The sequence below is a fragment of the Dipodomys merriami genome, unplaced genomic scaffold (genome assembly GCF_024711535.1).
Source record: "Dipodomys merriami isolate MVZ:Mamm:240054 unplaced genomic scaffold, mDipMer1.0.p SCAF_16, whole genome shotgun sequence".
Classification (NCBI taxonomy): domain Eukaryota; kingdom Metazoa; phylum Chordata; class Mammalia; order Rodentia; family Heteromyidae; genus Dipodomys; species Dipodomys merriami.
The window spans coordinates 16,258,760-16,277,889 of NW_027202937.1; the positions used below are offsets into that span (position 1 = coordinate 16,258,760).

A 19,130-nucleotide genomic window follows, 5' to 3' on the forward strand; every position below is an offset into this window, starting at 1 on the left:
TAGGTCTTTTGCTGACTGCTCACATGTTTCATATAACTGATAATCTTGTTTATAAAAGTAATTAATCTTATTTTAGAAAGTATGCATGACATATATTGATCTTTGTTTTATTGCCATGAGAGATGGAGAGCTATTCTGATACATTTTTTGGAATTTATGAAAGATTACATAGTATTTTTAAAACTCTCATCAGTTTAGAGTAAATATAAAGGTTTATTCTTGTTTCACTTAACATCAGGTTATATGGTCATATGTTTTACCTCTTCTGCTTGTCCTAGATATATACTAGTTATTGCAGATAAGGGAAACCATGGGACCTGTGTTTTTTTGTGTTCTGGCTTACTTCACTTAATATAATTTTTTCAAGTCTTTCCATTTCCTAACAAATGGGATGCTGCCATTCTTTCTGATGGAGGCATAGAATTCCATCTTTTTAATGTACTATGTGATTTTTTTTGTTTCTTTGTATGTTCTTCCCCCATGGTGCAACCCCTATTGTCACTGTATTTGATTCCGGTGTTCTGCATCTTGTATATACATTTTTCTAATTTGGGGAGGGGAAGGGAAGTAACAAAATGCTGAAATAAGGATACAGGATGACCCATTGTAACAAGGAGATGTATAAGACACTATGTTGAAAATGAACTTTACAATGCTGAGGTGGGGGAGTAGTTGGGGAGGTGGGGAGGAAAGGGATGGTAGGGGAAAAACAAAAGGAGGGGGTAACAATGCTTGATAGGAAATGGACTCATTACCTTGCTCATGTAACTGTAACTCCTCTGTACAGTATCTTTACAATAAAAATATATATTAAAAAGGATTTATTCTTGTGATGATAACAGCTTCTCTACATACATCTTGTTTTGTTTATGGCAGTGCTGGGATTTGAACACACACTTGCTATGCAGTCATTCTATGACTGATCTACACCTCCAGCTGTTCTATATAAATCTTATTGAAAGTTTTAGTGGCTAGGTACTGGTGGCTCACTCCTGTAATCATAGCTACTCAGGAGGCTGAGCTCTGAAGACCCTGGTTCAAAGCCAGCCTGGGCTGAAAAGCTCCTGAGAGACTCTTATCCTCAATTAACCACGCAAAAACCAGAAGTGAGGCTGTGGCTCAAGTGGTACAGTGCTAGCTTGGAGCACAAATAGGCTTGGGGACAGCATCCATGTAACTATAAAAATTAAAAAAATTAAAAAAAGAAGAAAGTTATACCAAATAAATTTTTTGTTGGTTTGAATAAAAACATCAAAACACACTAGAAAAAACCCTCACAATATTTTACAAATTTTTGAATATTTGTAAAAAATAACAGCAATATAATTCCATGTACATAAGCAAATTAGGAGGGTAAATATATAGTAAATACTTGCAAAAATTTTAAGGATTACACATTAATCATACAGAATATACCATAAGCTTATTTCCCCATAAATTCCCTATGTTTATGAAAGAGGTCTTATATCACCATACTGATGTCCTGCACAACTGTAAATGGTGACCACACAGGTCCTTTGGGTCTGCTATGGTGCCCTAGGTCTCATGTCTGTGACTTTCCATAGAGATTCCAGGGCTACTGTACCCTTGGAAATGGAAATTCTTATGACAGAGATAGAGCGAAGAACATAGAAGATAAATAGAGATAGGGGAAGACATCACCAATGTGTTTTCCATGAATTCATAATTTGTGAGACCTGTTTGGTAGGTGAGTTGAAGATTCTTAAAAGTCATAGAAGAAATGGAATTCCAGAGGTGGCGGTTTGAGCTATGTGAGAGCACACCATTTTTTAGTGCATTAGAATTCTTTATGAGCAGGCTTCTTGCTAACTGTCCTTACTCATCCATGAAATGAAAGTCCTTTAACAATTTCTGCTAAGCAATGCTGGACTAATCTGCTGGGAACTACAAGGTAGATTTGAGGGTAATGGGAAAACTGTGACTCATGTTTGGTCTTTTTCATACAAATTAATACAATTTACCTTTATATATACAATCTATTTTGGAGATATTCAGTTGGGTTTCTAGGTGGGTGTTTTCTTAAATCACCTACAGTCTAAAGAAGAGTTATTACTATTACTACCATTCAAATTCTTGGTAACCATGATTGGTTTGAAGAACTCCCTGACTATAAATGCCAGTGTCCCATGAAAACAATGACAAAGTCTTGTTTTTAATTCAGTCTGGAAAAATCATGCCTTTGTTTGGAACGTGAATTTTTTTATGACATGCAAATGAAAATACTTGGGGATTTGAATAAAGATGTGAGAAAGCTGATGTGTAGTATTCATCAAATTATTATACAGAAAAACTTTTGAAGTAGTTTTGGAATGGTTGGAGATTTTTAATATGTTTTTTTATTGTATAAATACTGTACAGTTATAGTTACATGAATAAGGTAATGAGTACATTTCCTATGGAGCATTGTTACCTCCTCCTTTGTTTTTCCCCTACCATCCCTTTGGTTGGAGATTTTATAGGAGTCTTTTATGACATTGGGAATGTGTTATGGTCCCTCCCATGGAATGCAAATGTCAATAAACAGGTGGGCTGGGTGATAGGTTGGGGTGATGGTTATCTTGCATTATTCATTACCTGTAAATAACATTCACAAATCTGCATTGCAATTTGTTTCCACAGTCAGAAAGCCTCTTCTCTGCCTCCTATTGTAGGATCCAGAAGGTCTAAAGGGAGTGTAAGTATCAGATACTTATTAATGTCCTATATTTCTAGATGAAAGATTGTCCTTTGGGCTTCAATTAAATCCAAAGAAATAAAACATAACTGCCTCATAACATGGAAGCAATTATGTGAAAGCATAAAGACCTAAACTTTATCATTACAATTCACATTCTAAGATATAATAATTGTAGAATGCCGATTTCAGTTTTTCCTCTTGTATGTGTATCTGGTCTGATTTCTGTCAGGGCTTGAGATCTGAGCAGTAACATATAAATATATAAATCACTGGGTCATATCCACAATCAGCCCAGTCTAGTTTTCTCTCTCTGACAAAGACGAGAAGGAAGTTTTAGTAAGAAAATGGTAATCCTAATGTATTGCGCCAAAAGACAGAGAGTCATCCCAAGTAGAAGTGCAAAACCCAATCTAAACAATAAAGCAAACATGGCTGGGGCATGGCCCAAGTGGTTGGACCACCTTTCTAGCAAACATGAGGCCTTGAGTTCAAACTCCAGTTCCCTCGGAGACAACACAAACACAGAGAACACTCTAAAATGTACACACGAATCAAAGAAGAGAGCCTGGAAAAGCTCAAAATACAAGCTAAACACCAAGTGTGTGGTGAGATCAGCAACAGCGACAGAGACAGAAGGATTAGATGGGTGATGGCGGTTCAGGAAGCTAGATGTGAGGTCTGCCTTTGAGGGTCATTTAAGAGTCTGGGGAAGGTAGAAGAGGGAAAAGAGACCTCAGAGGCGCCTAGTGTGAGGAAAGGAAACGGGCATGCAGAAAAGCCATCATGCTGGCCATAATTAGTGACTCTGGAGGGCTCAGCTCTAAGCCAAGCTCCTTCCAGAAGCTACAGAGTAAAAAGCTAAATAAAATCGATGAATTTTGAGCTTATAAATTGTATCTTGTTTCCTGGTTTTTGTTTTTGTTTTTTGCCAGTCATGGTACCTGAACTCTGGGCCTGGGTGCTGTCTCTCAGCTCTCCAGCTCAAAGCTAGTGCTCTACCACTTGAGCCACAGCACCACTTCCAGCTTTTTCTGCTTATGTGGTGCTGAGGAATTGAGCCCAGGGCCTCATGCATGCAAGGCAAGTGCTCTACCACTGAGCCACCTTCCCAGCCCCCTGGTTTTTTTTTTTTTCTTAAACACTCTTTTACTTTACACATTGTATCATCACCCCACAAGGCAGGCACCTTTGTTATCCACATTTAAAATGAGGAAAGGAAGCAGGAAGAGTCGAGAGCAAAGGAGAGGCTGAGCCACACGGCCTGCCCACAGGTCTTGCTCCTGACTCCTGCACACAATGAATCCCTCCGGCTGTCGGGAGCCAGTGGTCCTCTCCCCGGTAGAGGGTGATGTGTCTCTGTGTGACCTTACAGGCCAGAATGAAAAGTCATGTCTGTGTCCTTGAGTTGCAAGGGGGCATGAAGGCCTCTGAGGTGTGAGAGTTGGCATCGGAGTCCATCTTAGGACCCCCTCATCTTTTCCTTTTTAAAGACTTAAGACCTCCTGGAGTGAGAATCTGCAATTAAGTCATCAGTTATGAGGCCACTGGTATGCAATGATAAGTGCGTAAACTGGGGAGATGGCAGAGGCAGCTGGAAGCGATCAGAGTTTATGAAGAAATGAAGGGCTGGCTTGACCATTGCTGCATAGGCTAATGGAGAGGTTGGAGCCAAAAATAACCACAGGACTTTAAAGCTTGGCTACCTCCCAGAGAAGAGGGTAGTCCTTTGGCCAGCAAAAGGAAAGTCAGGACATAATGAGCTGCTTTATTTCAGACATGTTGCATTGGAAGTGTTAGGAAATCTAGTTGAAAGCATTCAGCACACAGAGAGACCTGTGGAGGACATCCTGGCCATGTAGAGATCTGAGCTGCCAAATAATGGTTTTAGTGTGATTCTCCTATTACCCGGGACAGCTTGGCGTGGACCAGGCAGGTTTCAATAGTGTCTGTGTATGTGAGAGGCGGGGGAGGGGGTGGAGGGGAGGGGGGGGAGGGGAGGGGGAGAGGAGGGAGAGAAGTGAGGGGAGAGAGGAGAGGAGAGAGATAAGGACAGGAGAGGAGAGAGAGGAGAACAGAAGAGGAAATAGAGGAGGGGGGGAGAGAGGAGGACAGAGGAGAGGGGAGAAAGGAAGAGAGAAGTGAGAGAAGAGAGAGGAGGGGAGAGAGAGGGGAGGGGAGAAAGGAGAGGGAGAGAAGGAGAGGGAGATAGGAGGGAGAGAAAGAGAGGAAAGGAGAGAGAGGAAAGAGGAGAGGGAGAGGAGAAAGAGAATGAGTGGGAGAGGGAAGAGAAGAGAGAAGATGAGAGGAGAGAGGGGAGAAGGGGATAGAGAGGAGAGAAAAGAGAGGAGAGAGAGAGAGAGAGAGAGAGAGAGAGAGAGAGAGAGAGAGAGAGAGAGAGAGAGAGAGAGAGAGAGAGAGAGGGAGGGAGGGAGGGAGGGAGGGAGGGAGGGAGGGAGAGGGAAAGGGAGAGAGAAAGAGAAAGAGAAGGGGTAGATGGGAATATCCAGGCTTGGAAATAACCTCCCAGGATGGAGAGGAAGAGGAATAAGACACTAGTAAACTGAAAAAATATATTTTGTCACTAAAAAGCTAGCTAAAGTCCATTAATTTAGGAGTTGAAATTTGTCTTTTGCTCTCTTACTTTTCTTTAGGACGTTGTAGTAGCAGGATGCTTTCTGCATAGCTTATAAGCATTAGCGGTGGAGGTTAAACAGACCCCGTGTCATTGAGTAACCCAGAGTCATGGGACGGTGCCTGTCAAGAAGGTCATAACCCAACTCTTTACATTTACTTGACTTTAGAGTTTTGTGTTTACCATCAGGAAATTTGAAAATCTAAACTTGTCATTAAGAGCTGCAGCATGTTTTTGATTTGAAAATGCACGTGCAAGTGCAATTTTTTTTTCTTGCTGGTTTAGGGAATTTTTAGTATCTGCCGTGATTACTGGCTCATCTCATGATGAATGCTGAGTGAATTTCTGGGTGTCTGGCATGATACTGGGTTCTAGGGAGAAAGCGATGAGCCAAAATGATCAATATGAACAGTCAATTTGAGGAGAGAGTGAATAAACCAATGGTTTCACAAATCATTATGTAATTATAAAGTATGATAAAAGCGAAAGAGCAAACCCCAGCAATATGAAAGACAAGAAAGGGAAAACAGGTTCAGATCGTGTATCAGGATAGGCCTCACTGAGGGAGTGGCTGTGAAATAGATGGAAAGTTCTCAGGTATATTCCCATCCTATAGGAGATGAAGGGTCACAATTGTCAAATGTGTTTGCTCTCTGTGGCTTAAAAAATGAATTGCGGAGTCTGTCCCTCTTCCTTTAATGTTTGCCAGTACTCTGGATATCCATCCATCCATCCATCCATCCATCAATGTATTCATCCATCCGTCCATCCACCCATTCTTCCATCTTTCCTTTCTTCCTTCCATCCACCCACCCACCCACTCATCCATCCTTCTTTCCTTCTTTCCATCCATCCATTTTTCCATTTATCCTTTTACTATTCTAGGCATGAGTATATGGTGATGAAGAGACAGTCAAGGAGTTGGACCTTACTGAGAATCCCTTCTGGTGTGTGTGTGTGTGTGTGTGTGTGTGTGTGTGTGTGTGTGTGTGTGTGTGTGTTAGGTAGACCATTAACTTGCCAATATAAAAATACTTACACAGTGCTAAGAGCAAGCTAATATGTGGCAGGGCACTATAGCATATTAAATTCTCTGAGGCCGAGACCTTAATTCTATAAAGGAATCAATTGTGCAAGGAGAAGGCCAGGATAAAAGTAATCCTGGCAGAAGATGCAAGCTATCCAGGCCATTGGTACAGAGCTTGTCAGTGAACATGCACAAAGAAGGCTAAGGTGGCAGGGAACTGGTGGATTAGGCCTGTTATCCTAGCTACTCAGGGGGCTGAGATCTGGAGGATTTTAGTTCAAAGCCAACCTGCGTGGAAAAGTCTACCAGACTCCATTCCCAAAGTAATCATCAGAAAATCCATGCTGGAGGTATGGTTTAAATGGGAGAGCACCAGCTGTGAGCCGGGAAGCTGAGTGAGTATAAGGCTATTTGTTTGAGTCCCAGTATAGGTAAATAAAAAAGAAAAAAGGAAAAGAAGGACAGGGTAGTCTGAGCTGAAGTTGGAGAGGCCCAATCATGTAGGCTAGTTTGGATTAGATTCCTTGATTAGATGCCATTTGAGGGTTTTGAAAAAAGGAGTGAGGGTTGGCCATGGTGGTGTATGCCTGTAATGCCTACTGTTCAGGAAGCAGAGATAGGAAGATTGCCAATAAAGGGTGGCCTAGGTATAGACAACCAAAAAAGTTAAAAGGACTGGACTGTGGCACAAGTGATTGACTGGCAAATGTTAGGTCCTGAGTTTACCAGTGCTGAATGAAGAAAAAAAAGATAGAATAAAAGAAAAGATGGAAGTAATTATTATTTGATTTATGCTTTTCAACATTCATTTGGCTTTGGTCTATAGAGAAGAAAGTCTGGGCAGAAAAAGAAGCAAGAGGCAAAAGGATGATCAAAGTTCATTACGTGAGTGAGGTGACTTGGACAGGTTGGCCACAGAGATGACAGACAGCTATGACAAATCTACCTTGTGTACAATCAATGGCATTGATTCACTCAGCAGCTCTTTGTTGAGTGTATATTTTACCCTGAGCACTGTTCTTGTGCTGGGGTTAGGGTGGAGGGTGTTCTCAGAGATTCCAGAGCACTAAATGTACAGAGGCTACATTCCAACAGAGGAGAGTGATACAGACAGATTCACCACACCTCTGATAGCAATCAGGGTTGAGATCATAGAGGAATCCATCTGTCCGTCTGGCTATGGGAAGAGGCCTATGCCTGCTGAGTGGGAGGGACTTCGTTGAGGAAGTTCCAGATGAACTGAGGAACATAGGTTCTCACTAAACCTTTTTATGGTGTGTGTGAATGTTTGGCAGGAAGCCAACACAGAGAAAATGTCCTATGCTGGGAAACCCAAAGTCACAAGCTCATTTTTTTTTTTTATTTTACCAGCAGGATCAATTTACTCCTTTCTTTTAATTAATAGGTTCTCTGGAGAATGCAGTGTTTTATAGATCATTAACTGCCTGGCCTTGAGAGAAGAGAATATGAGCATGGTGAAGGGAGAACTGATTTTTCTAACTTTAAGAACCACTGTCAAACCAACGAGGAAGCATTCCTGCACTCAGAGGGGACCCATAACTAGATTTTTTGAAATTTATGTTTCCTATATTGCTTTCTAGGAATTGTTTTATTGAAAGAAGAGAATGTGTGGGTGTGTCTGTGGAGGATAGACAGACAGAGACAGAGAAGTGCTACAGAGGTGCACAGGGGACCTTCTGATCCCAAGTTGAGTTGGTCAAGTTGCCCAGTGCAGCTGGACTTGGGGTGGAAGGAGAAATGGAGGTTCTGGGGGAGAAGTGGACTCTGCTACCAGGATGACGCATGTCTGCGAAGCACTATCTAGACTGACAGTGTTAGGAGAGACACAGAAATTATCCAGTTGAGAATAAGTTTAAGTGGTGATTTTATACTTAAAACATAAAAACATAAACAAAAGGAAGACATTAAGTGAATTGTCTTGTGTTCTGCTGAGTTCGGAAAAATAAACCCCTCCTTCAAAGGAGGTCCTTTAAACTGTGGAGACCGCACCACATAGGATCAAGGTGCCCTCTAGTGGAAGAGAAGTAAAATTAAGACAAGTCCTGGAAGACAAAACTGGACTATGTAGTGTTCCATGCCTGGCACAGTAGGAAAAAGCTTAAATCAGACGTTGATGTGGAGAGCCATACTTACCTACTAATCTGGTAAGCATTTGTGTTGATATGCACATAGCACGTGGGTGCTCTATTTTATCTACTAGCAGAGCTGTGTGAGTGAAACTCCCCAATCACTTAACCTCCCTCCCACCCAAAACTCCTTCAATGATTACCTTTGTATTCAGGTCCCATGACACAGGTTGAGCCTCAAAAGTAGCAAAGATGGGCCAAAAGTAGCAAAGATGAGCCACTCCCCACGCTTCACTATCTCCCCAACACTCTACATCTGATTTATCTATCACATATAGTTTACACAATAAAGTATTAAAGCATATATTTGTATTACATAATTTATACATTCATGCATAATTTTCTATACATTTATTTATTTATTTTAAGTTTTATTGTGAAGGTAATGTACAGAGGGGTAACAGTTACGTGATTCAGGTAACGAGTATATTGAGTCAGGCCACCTCCTCTCTCCCCTTTAAAACAAAACGCATTTGAATCATGAATCATTTCCTAGCCTCTAAATACAAAATAATTCTTTCCCTTCTCTGTTTCATTTACCTTTTATTCACAAAGTGCCCAGAGATTAGTTATTGAATGAATGAGTGAAAGTCACTTGTCAAATATACAGTTGTTTGAATCAGCTAGTCTTTTTTTTTTTTTAAATCACCTTTGAGTGTCCCTATCAGAAATGAAGTGATTTGTAAAATGATACCCATCCCCTGGCATTACAGAATAGGCTTTTTGCTTTTCCCTGTTACTTTCCCCAGAGAGCTACAACACACACACACACACACACACACACACACACACACACACACACACACACACACACACACACACGTGGAAAATAAGGGTGGTGGGAATGGGAGTAAAAGAGGAGCTCAATCTAAATAAAATACTGCACATGCATGAATTTTTTACCACAGTGCAACCATTTTAAACATTTAACATACAGGAAAACAATAAGAGACGGGAAAGAAAAACAAGTCCTGTCTGAGGTATGAATACTCGTGGGAATGAGAAGCCCACATAGAAGGACAGAAGAAGGGTGAATACGGTTGAATACCTGATGTGCGTGTGTGAACAGGGAACAGGGGAAGCCTCAGGAAGGGGAGGAGGAGGAAGGAGAGTGACCTGGTTGGGGGGGGGGGAGTGCATTTGATCAAGGTACATTGTATGCATATAGGAAATCCTTACACAGCTATTCTAACGAAAAGTGTAAAAATAAGCAAACAAAAACCACCACCACCAAGAAAACAAACCAAATCAAACCAAAACCAAAAACCAAAAGACACAATGTCCGTGGCTGGGCTTCTGAGTTTCTCAATGACAGGGCTTCATTCTCATCCTTGAAAGTTTCACATCATCACTGCGGCCTGTTTTCGTTTGTGTGCTTTTGCTTTCTAAGCTAGAGTCTCGCACTGTAGCCCAGGCCTCAGATGTACTATCCTCCCCTCTCTGTCTCTCAAGCGCTGCTACTACAGGTGTATGTCATCACACGGGTACATTTTTGGTTTTCTTCTTGGGCTTGGGATCAAACCCTGAGCCTTACCCGATGCTAGGCAATTGTTCTTGCCACTGAGCTGAATCCCTAGACCTCCCTGCCATCTGTGAAGGGTTTGCTTCTCTTATCCAAAGCTTTTATAATTTTAAATTTTTTTTGGTGTGAATAGACTCCATTGAAAATAGACTGAAATATGGAACTTGGCTGATGGTTTTGGAAATTTCACTATATTAACGTTATCTGTTTTTCTCTGCCAGTTTATGGCCTTGCAAAAAAGTCACTGAAAAAGAAAAGGGGGGAAAAAAATCTCTGGTTGTAGTTAATGCAATAATTAAATGGAAACTGTATGTCTAAATTGCAGTAGGAACAGGAAATTAAATTATGCAAAAAGCATTATAGATTTGGACAAGTTTTCATACTGTTAATAAATCTATGCATAATTCATTTTCTTGTAGGCTATGACAAACTAGCATAAATAACTTCATTTGTAAGGCTGTGAATTTCTCTGTTCTTAATTGGGTGATGGCTAAAACCATTTAACTGCTTCTGGATGACTGAATATATAAATGTTTAAAATAAGCAGTTATAATAGGTTTCTGGGCAGATTTGTTTATTTAGCATCACTACATGTATTTGCAGATTCTAGCCTAGTACAGATGTGGCATAAAGATTTTACTCAATATGGCGGGAGTTTGAGACTATGTTTAGGAAAAGTTGTTTTTTTTCTCTGCTCTTGGATTAAGCCCTCTGATGCTCCTTGTGAAGCACTCTATTCATCCCTTCATCCTTCTGAGAGACTTGGAAGGTAGGTACGATAGCCCACTCCACCTATTAAGGTAACTGAGGCCCAAATGAATTTGACGTTAGATAGCACTTGGTCCCAGAGATGTTAACAACAGCAGGAGCTCTGAGCCAGGTATTTTGAGTCTTGAAAATGTTGACTGTTTCTCCTACCTGCAGCTTCATACTTTAATCAGGTGAGTTTAGCACCTGAGAGCCATGCTGTCTTATTAGGAGGGAGGGAGTGTCAGGACAAAGGCCGGGCACCAGTGCAGTAGCCACCTGCGGTAGTGGCTGTTATATGACTTTCCAGGCATTGTACTAGGGCAGTGACAGGGGTGGCTGAGTCCTCCTGGAGCGGGCCTCAGGTCTCCTTGTGAGATGCATGTGGGGGGCCAGGGGCAGTCAGCAAAGGTTTGTTTGACCAGGGGACCACAGCTGCAGCATGGAGTGGGGCCCATGTGGCTCGAGTCTGCTTGTATGATGTTGACACCTGCACTTGACAGCTAGGTTAGAAGCTATTTATTACATTAACTGATCCAGCTGGGGCTACCATTCCCCATCCAACAGACACTGGCCACATTTTCAGAAGAGTCCAGGATTAGGGGATGGGTGACACACTCACCTGCTGCTGGTGGCTCTGGAAGTAGATTGCTCCCATTCCTTCCTGGCTTGCAGACTGTCCTTCCTGGCTTGCAGACTGTAGGCAAGGCTGCATTCTAAGCTTCATTGCCACACAATGTTTGTGTGAGGTGTGAAGGAGCAGTTTGTTATCTTGGTTTTGAGAAGTTGGGAATTGAACTCACAGACTTGTGGCTTGTGAACGTAGTGTACTACCACTGAGCTACCCCTCCACCCCAGCTCCTAGAGAAAGACCTAGTGCATATGAAGTGTTCAAGAATGGTTTGCAATTGTTTGTTCTTCCTTTGCTGGATCTTTCTTCTTCTAAAGAGGTACACTTGGAGCTAGTGTGGTGTAAAAATGGGCAGTCACAAGATCTATGCCTCTCCCTGACTTGTTGATCACAAGTTATTGACCCGTATGTACTGAGAAGCCCTGCTGGGAATTCATTAGCTAATCACAGGGTCCAATCGTTTGCCATTTAGGGGAATGATCGCCAGTCTAAGTCAACAATTGGATCCAGCGACAACTCCTCTCCTCAGCCCCTGAAGAGGAAAGGGAAGAAAGATGTGAGTGCCGAAAAACCAACCAAAGCAAAACAAAGCATGAAGTTGAAAGGAATCACAAACACTGGTAAGTTTGTTATGGTGTTACTCTGATCTATCCTTATTTCCTTGAGAATATGGTAAGATTTTTAACTCTGAAATTGGTATGTTCATGTCTCTGGCCCTTGTATTCAAAGAAGACCCTGAGAGGAGCTGCTGCTGGTTTTGCTCAGTTTTTGTTTTTGTTTTTGTTTTGGTATTGAGATGCTATAACCTGGGGACATTTGTTTTGAGATCAAATGCTTCTTAAGGTGGTCCTGTAAAAAGCCAGAAAATTTGTCCTCCTCTGCTTCTACTCAGAGTACTTGGTCAATATTCATATCAATTATTATGACATTGGTCTCTCTCATCTGTGGTCTGTAAACCTTGTGTATACACACACACACACACACACACACACACACACACACACACACACACACACACACACACACATTTGTGCTAGTCCTGGGACTTGAACTTAGAGCCTGGGCACTGTTCTTGAGCTTTTGTGCTCTACCACCTGAGCGACAGACCCACCACTTCTGGCTATTTTGGTAGTTATTTGAAGACAAGAGTCTCACAGGTTTATCTGCTCAGGTTGTCTTAGAACTGATTCTCAGATCCTAAGTAGCTAGGATTATAGATGTGAGCAACCAGTGCCCGGCTATCTTTTTTTAAAAAGACTTCGTTATTAGTATTATTAATTGCACAGAGGGGCTCATCACAATCAAACTCATTTCTTCCCTCATGCTCCTCTTCCTCTCCCTCTTAAATCAGAGGCCTCAAGCTTACTAAGCAAACACTCTACCACCACAGCAGCTTCATGGTTCTATTTTCTTCCATGCTTACCATGATTCACCTTTCCTGAAAAGATGCTTCCTTGATTTAACTGATCCCAAGAGAATACCATAAAATTTACCAACGAGCAAAAAAAATAATCTATCCAAATTAGTTATGTCCTTTTATCTTTTCCTAACAGGTAAGAGACAATATAAAATAAAAATGTAAAAGAGTTTGCATTAAGTCTGGGATTTCATTAGCGTGAGCTAAAAGTGAGATGAATATGGTGAGTTTTCCCATGAGATTGGTGTGAAGAGAGGCTATTTTTTGGTTTTATTCCAAGTGTGTGTTGAGCAGGGTGAACTGGTGACAGTGGAGTGATGCAGGGGTAAGGAGGCAGGAACAGACCAACACGGAGGACCCACCTCAATGCTCACACGGCCCCCTACCATGAGGCCCGGTGGGGGGCTCAGGGAGAGGATGGATGGGATCGATCAGGTCTCACTTAGTGAGAGGCCCTCATTTATTTCCAAGTCAGCGTGCAGAGTCTAGTTAGCATGACCAAATTCCAGATCACTGAAGAGTCACAAGGAAGGCATGGGACTAGGTTAGAGGAATGGCTTAAATGAGTGTGCCAGCTGTCCAGAGAAGAGGGGTTTACATCCTCAAGGATTTAAGTTGATGGAAATCAGCCACAAGTCCGGCATCTAGATTCCTTTCTAGATTCTTCTGGGCTTGAACTCTTGCCTGGGTGCTGCCTCTTAGTTTCTTTCACTACTTGAGTCACAGCTCCATTTCTGGCTTTTTGCCGGTTAATTGGAGGTAAAGAATCTCACAGAGCTTTCTCCCCAGGCTGACATTGATCCACAATCCTCAGATCTCAGCACCCCCCCCCCGCCCCCCCCCCCCCCCCCCCCGCCCCCAGTAGGTAGGATTACAGGTATGAGAACATCAGCGCCCAGCCTAGATTTCTGTCCTAGTTCTACTATTGACCTTGGGCAATCTGCTTAACCATCTTTTGAGTCGCATTGTCTTTGAAATGTGGGTTTGTATTGTGATTTAAAAAATATTTGGCTGATCTTGAAATTTTGCAATTCTTTCTATGACCAGGAAACAAGAGGCCAGGATGGAATATAATCAGCAAATGTTTATTGAGTGCCTTTTAGATTGTAGGGACCAAAGAAGAGAAGTGAGTCTGGAAGAACATGCTATACCTTCAGGATTAAAAGTAGGCTTTATTTCAATCAATAGACAGTAGATTGTGAAAGGCCCCAAAGCCATGGGCTATGTATTACAAAGACGTCTTAAATCCCCAGTGCTGACATAGATTTTATAGATATAAAGCACTTAATAAATGTTGAATGAATGATAGAAGCTAATAAATAGACATCACTGTAATACTTTAAAACCCACTAAGTAACAGAATCCATTTAAACATTTTCATGAGTTATTGTCTAAAAGGCTTACAGAAGATATACTTTGCTTATTGTCTGTAAGGCTCTTATTAACTCACAGAAATCCCAGTTCCTACTGCTAGTATATTTTTAAAAGTCATTGGATTTAGCAGTTGTCCCTGGAAAGAAAGGGAGCAATTATCTTTCCAGGTTATATTATTTGTAGAGACTTGCGAACACAAGTCTCACTTGATAGACCCTCTAGGAAGAAACCCTTATTAGAGGGTCGATAATTTGCTTTTGTGGGCATTCACAAATAGTATGTCTGTGGACATGAAAACATCAACCTCATGTTAATATGGAATCAAGTAGTTTTAAGAAAGTGCAAGGAAGAGTGCTGATTTGATCATAGTCTTGAGAGAATCCTGCAATTGCTTTAGATAATTGCTCATCTTAAGTGGGTATTTTCCAATGTAGTTTGGTTAATGTGAAGATTATGGGTTTTAAAATGGCTCGTGCCTTTCAAATTAATGTTTTAAAGACGAAATTTCTTTTCCCCAGTAAGGGGTTTTTACTACTGATGTAGACGGTATATAGGGGAATTTAGATGAAGTGATTTGTCTATTTTCATCTGGATAGAGTATCACCTGGAAAATGAATTGTAGCTTCTCAAAACATTCCTGCCCCCAACCAGGAAAACAATGGGGAAACAAGATTTTATGCACTTCTCTTGATTAAGTTGTCACTTGATAAATTTGATTATTAGTTTGAATACATGCTATTTCGTCTTCAGATGTCCTGGGCTGTAGAAATTTTCCAGAGTAGAATATCAAGAGGTGTTTTTTTTTCTCTTTCTCTTTCCTTAATTCAATCTTTAATTTCATTTATTAGAGAAGTTGCTTTTTTTTTGTTTGCTCGAATGTCACCTATATTAGAAATTTGAATCAAGTGTCTGCTTTTTGCTACCTATACCTTGAGAGCTCTTAGTCTCTAGAGATGTAAAAATAGTAAGCACTTAAAGCAAATGAAAAGTGAAGGGAAGCCAAAATAATTAGAGATGAAATTGACATAGTCTTTTCTGTTTGAACTATATTAAATCGTGTTAGACATTCGTTTCTTTGTACAAAGTGTGAAATTTTAGGATTACATTGAATATTAGCCATTATTTTATATCATTCATCACATTATGCAAATATTTGATCCAGTGTACTTTACAATTCTCATCTAGATCTATCTATCTATCTAATCTATCTATCTATCTATCTATCTATCTATCTATCTATCTATCTATCTATCTATCTATCTATCTATCTATCTATCTATCTATCTATCTATCTATCTATCTATCTATCTAGTTCTACTCCTGAGGCTTGAACTCAGGACCTGGGCATTATACCTAAACTTTTTTTGCTCAAGCTAGGCTCTATCACTTAAGCCACAGCTCTACTTGTGGCTTTTTTTTTTTTTTATGGTCATTGAAGACTAGCTCCTCATGGACTTTCATGGTGGGGCTGGCTTTCAAACAGGATCCTCAGAACTCAGCCTCCCAAGTAGCTAGGATTACAGGCATGAGCCCTCAGGCTCATCTTGACTTAAAAAAAAGGATTTTGATTGAAGTTGAGCATTATGCTCATGTTAAAAGATATTTACTGATAGTAAGGTATAAAAGGACGTATAAATGAGCAATGCTAATGTCAGACTGTAGATGGCAACCTGAGTCTAATTTTATTTTATTTTTCCTTTTTTTTTCCCTTTCTATTTTCTCTCAGTAATAGTAAAGCTTAATAATTCAAGCAAGCAGTGACATATTTCTTAAGGGAAACAAAATACTATTTTCTCTTGGTAGCCAAGATGCAAAGTAAGATTGGTTTGGTGATTGATGAAGTTGGGTGTGAAATGCGTTCTTAGAGCTGAATTTAAATATCAGCCTAAGTGACCAGAGAGTGTTTTAGTCACACTTTCCACTTGAGTTGTAATGCTTTGAGATACGTTTTAGAGGTGTTAATTGGCTATATTCTCCACTAGGAGCAAGACAGTCATGATTATTGTTTTTGAAATAGCATTATGGCTAATCAGTATATTCACTGGTGCTATTCATATTTGACACATGAGAAAACTGGGTACCTTTAGGACTCTTAGAGCAAGGAAAGTACAGCGACTCTAGTTTAGGAATATCAGAAGGAGTGCAAAGAAGCTATAGCCTGTTCTGTATTGGAGCATCATATGCTGTATAAGTACATTTTTTGTTATTGTTGTTGATTGTGAGGCTTGAATTTGAGGCTTGAGCACTGTCCCTGAGCTCTTTTGCTCAAGGCTGGCACTCTACCACTTTGAGCCACAGTGTCACTTCTATTTTCTGGTGGTTAATTGGAGAAAAGGGCCTTTTGGAGAAAGGGGCTTTTCTGCCCCAGTTAGCTTTGAACCATGACCCTCAGATCTCAACCTCTGGATAACAAGTGTGAGCCACCACCACCTGGTTTTGATCAGTACTTTTTTAATGGCAAAGTATTAAAATGTGGTAAAAAAGTACAACTTCTCTTCTTTTGAAGGATGTACGGTCTCTTTCAATTTGCACACGAGTAGATACACATACATTTGTACACATAAACACACAGGCCATGCATCTACATGAGCAACAGTATTTTTGGTGATGGATGTACTTCCTGGCTTAGTTCCAAGGTCTTTAATATTTCAATGTCTGATGAACGGTTTGGAGCAGGTACAATGTTGGCAAAAGGAGGCCTGAATATTATGACCTTGTTGGGTGACTGCCCTTGATCAGTCATGCCCTCGAGTTTCCTAATAGCTACAACCTTCACATGATTTGGCCCACATTACCCCATTTTCTACCATTTATCCTCAGAGTCTCAGAGTCATGGGGCACTGAAACTTGAGCTTCTTGGGCTCAGATACAAACCAGCTCAGGCACTTACAAGGTTTTCCTTCACAAAGGAACTTGGAAGACAAACCTAGAAGCAGCTTCAGAAAATGTGCTCTCCCAGGTCTTACCATTGAAAAGGCTATTGTGTGCTGAGAGCAATTATGTAAGAAGGCACGAAGACAATTTGGCAGAGTAGAGAGCTGGTTCTGTTTGTAAGCTGAGGTAAGATTTATGATCTCTTGTTGTTTGTTGACAAAGAAAACACAGCTTTTCTCTTCCTTCATTGACCATAAGTTCCCATTGCAATGGAAAAACATGTTGTGGGACATGAGTCCAATTTTATTACAGCAACTGTTAGCATGGTAAAAAAGTAATTGTATGATTCTTGTTTCTCACACACCTTGATCATCCATCCACTCATTGGAATAACATGGTGCAATAGTATTCCAGTTCAGAAGTGATTTTAGTTATTTCTTAGTTTCAGCGGCATAAAATACTAAGTCCCCATTTTTTAGGTTCTGGGGTATCAAGTCAGGGTCTTGCACATGTTAGCCAGTGCTCTTCCACCAAACTATACCCTCATTGCATGGCTTTTTATATATCATTTCCTATCCTGTGTTTCCATGCACTTGCTATACTGTATAGAGAAGGACTCCGAGAGAAGCATAGTTTGAGAACTGATGCAGGGTTGAAGCTTCTGCAACCAGTTCTCTTGGAGTTAATTTTTCTATAGTCCAAGGTCCTAGAAATTCATTTTAGGTAGGTATTTATGATTTGGATCACATTCCCTATATATGCCCATGAAGTGCTCTGTAACGCACCATCCATCATAACCATTGCATTTTATGATATTACGTGAATGGCTCACCATATGCACCATATTTCTAGTGAGAAAATAAGAATTCCACTTCAGAATGCCCAAAGCTCAAAGTAACCCTGATGCCTGTGGACACAGAACTGGTACAAGCCAGGGTCTTTCAGTCTGGGCCCAAGGAGGAATCTGGAGATGAAGAGGCCAGGTCGAGAGTTAGAGGTAGACATTCTGAGGTGGATTGAAGGTTTGAGATTCCCTTCCCTTCCCTTCCCTTCCCTTCCCTTCCCTTCCCCTCCCTTCCCCTTCCCCTTCCCTTCCCCTTCCCCTTCCCTTCCCTTCCCTTCCCTTCCCTTCCCTTCCCTTCCCCTTCCCCTTCCCTTCCCCTTCCCCTTCCCTTCCCTTCCCCTTCCCTTCCCCTTCCCCTTCCCCTTCCCCTTCCTCTTCCCTTTCTCTTTCCTTTCCCTTTCCCTTTCCCCTTCCCTTTCCCCTTCCCTTCCCTTCCCTTCCCCTCCCTTCCCTTCCCTTCCCTTCCCTTCCCTTCCCTTCCCTTCCCTTCCCTTCCCTTCCCTTCCCTTCCCTTCCCTTCCCTTCCCTTCCCTTCCCTTCCCTTCCCTTCCCTTCCCTTCCCTTCCTGTTCTTTGGCATTGAACTCTGAATCTCCACTTGTCAAGCAAGTGTTCTACTAGTTGAACAATGCCCCCAGTCTTTTTGATTTTAGTTTGTTTTTCAAATAAAATTTTCTTCTTTGCTTGGACTAGGCTCTTGGACAGGGATCCAAGAGCTTTTGGCTCCTCAGTACCTGGAATTACGGTGAGAACCTATCAGTGATGTTCTTTCATTATTAATATCCTCTGCAGAATCTTTATGTTCTTCCCAGCTCCAGGATTTGGCTTGTTGATCTCTCTTTTCACAGATATTATCCTTTACTTCCAAGTAAGCAGGATTCACCGCTTTTTGGAAAGAAACTTGGAAAAAATTGTATTCAGTGAACTGTCAGACCCAGAGAAACAAAAGATGTCATGGTTTCCTTCATTTGTGGTAGAGAGAATGTACCTATAAACCTATAAGTAAACATGTTGTGTGGTACCCACATGGTTACTACAAATGAATTAGCTAAAGTATAATAGAATCTATGGAGGGCTCAAATAGTATAACTTTTTTTTTTTTTTTTAGAAAGACTAGGTCAAAATCCAACAAAATCATCATGAGGAAATGCATACACACCAGAGGGGGAGGGGTGGGGCAAAGGGAGAGGGGCAGATGAATGAAGTAGGTATGGGGAG

The 19,130-nt window shown here is 41.1% G+C and overlaps 1 protein-coding gene across 2 annotated transcripts in view; it reads left to right on the forward strand.

Moving 5' to 3' along the window:
- Dcdc2 (doublecortin domain containing 2) overlaps positions 1 to 19,130 on the forward strand; it is a 147,290-nt gene that overhangs the window by 45,995 nt on the left and 82,165 nt on the right. For both annotated transcript variants that reach the window (XM_070024463.1, XM_070024464.1), the window contains exons 7-8: positions 2,641 to 2,695; positions 11,877 to 12,024. In XM_070024463.1, the coding sequence (XP_069880564.1) occupies positions 2,641 to 2,695; positions 11,877 to 12,024 (203 nt within the window). The remainder of the gene's footprint in view (positions 1 to 2,640; positions 2,696 to 11,876; positions 12,025 to 19,130) is intronic.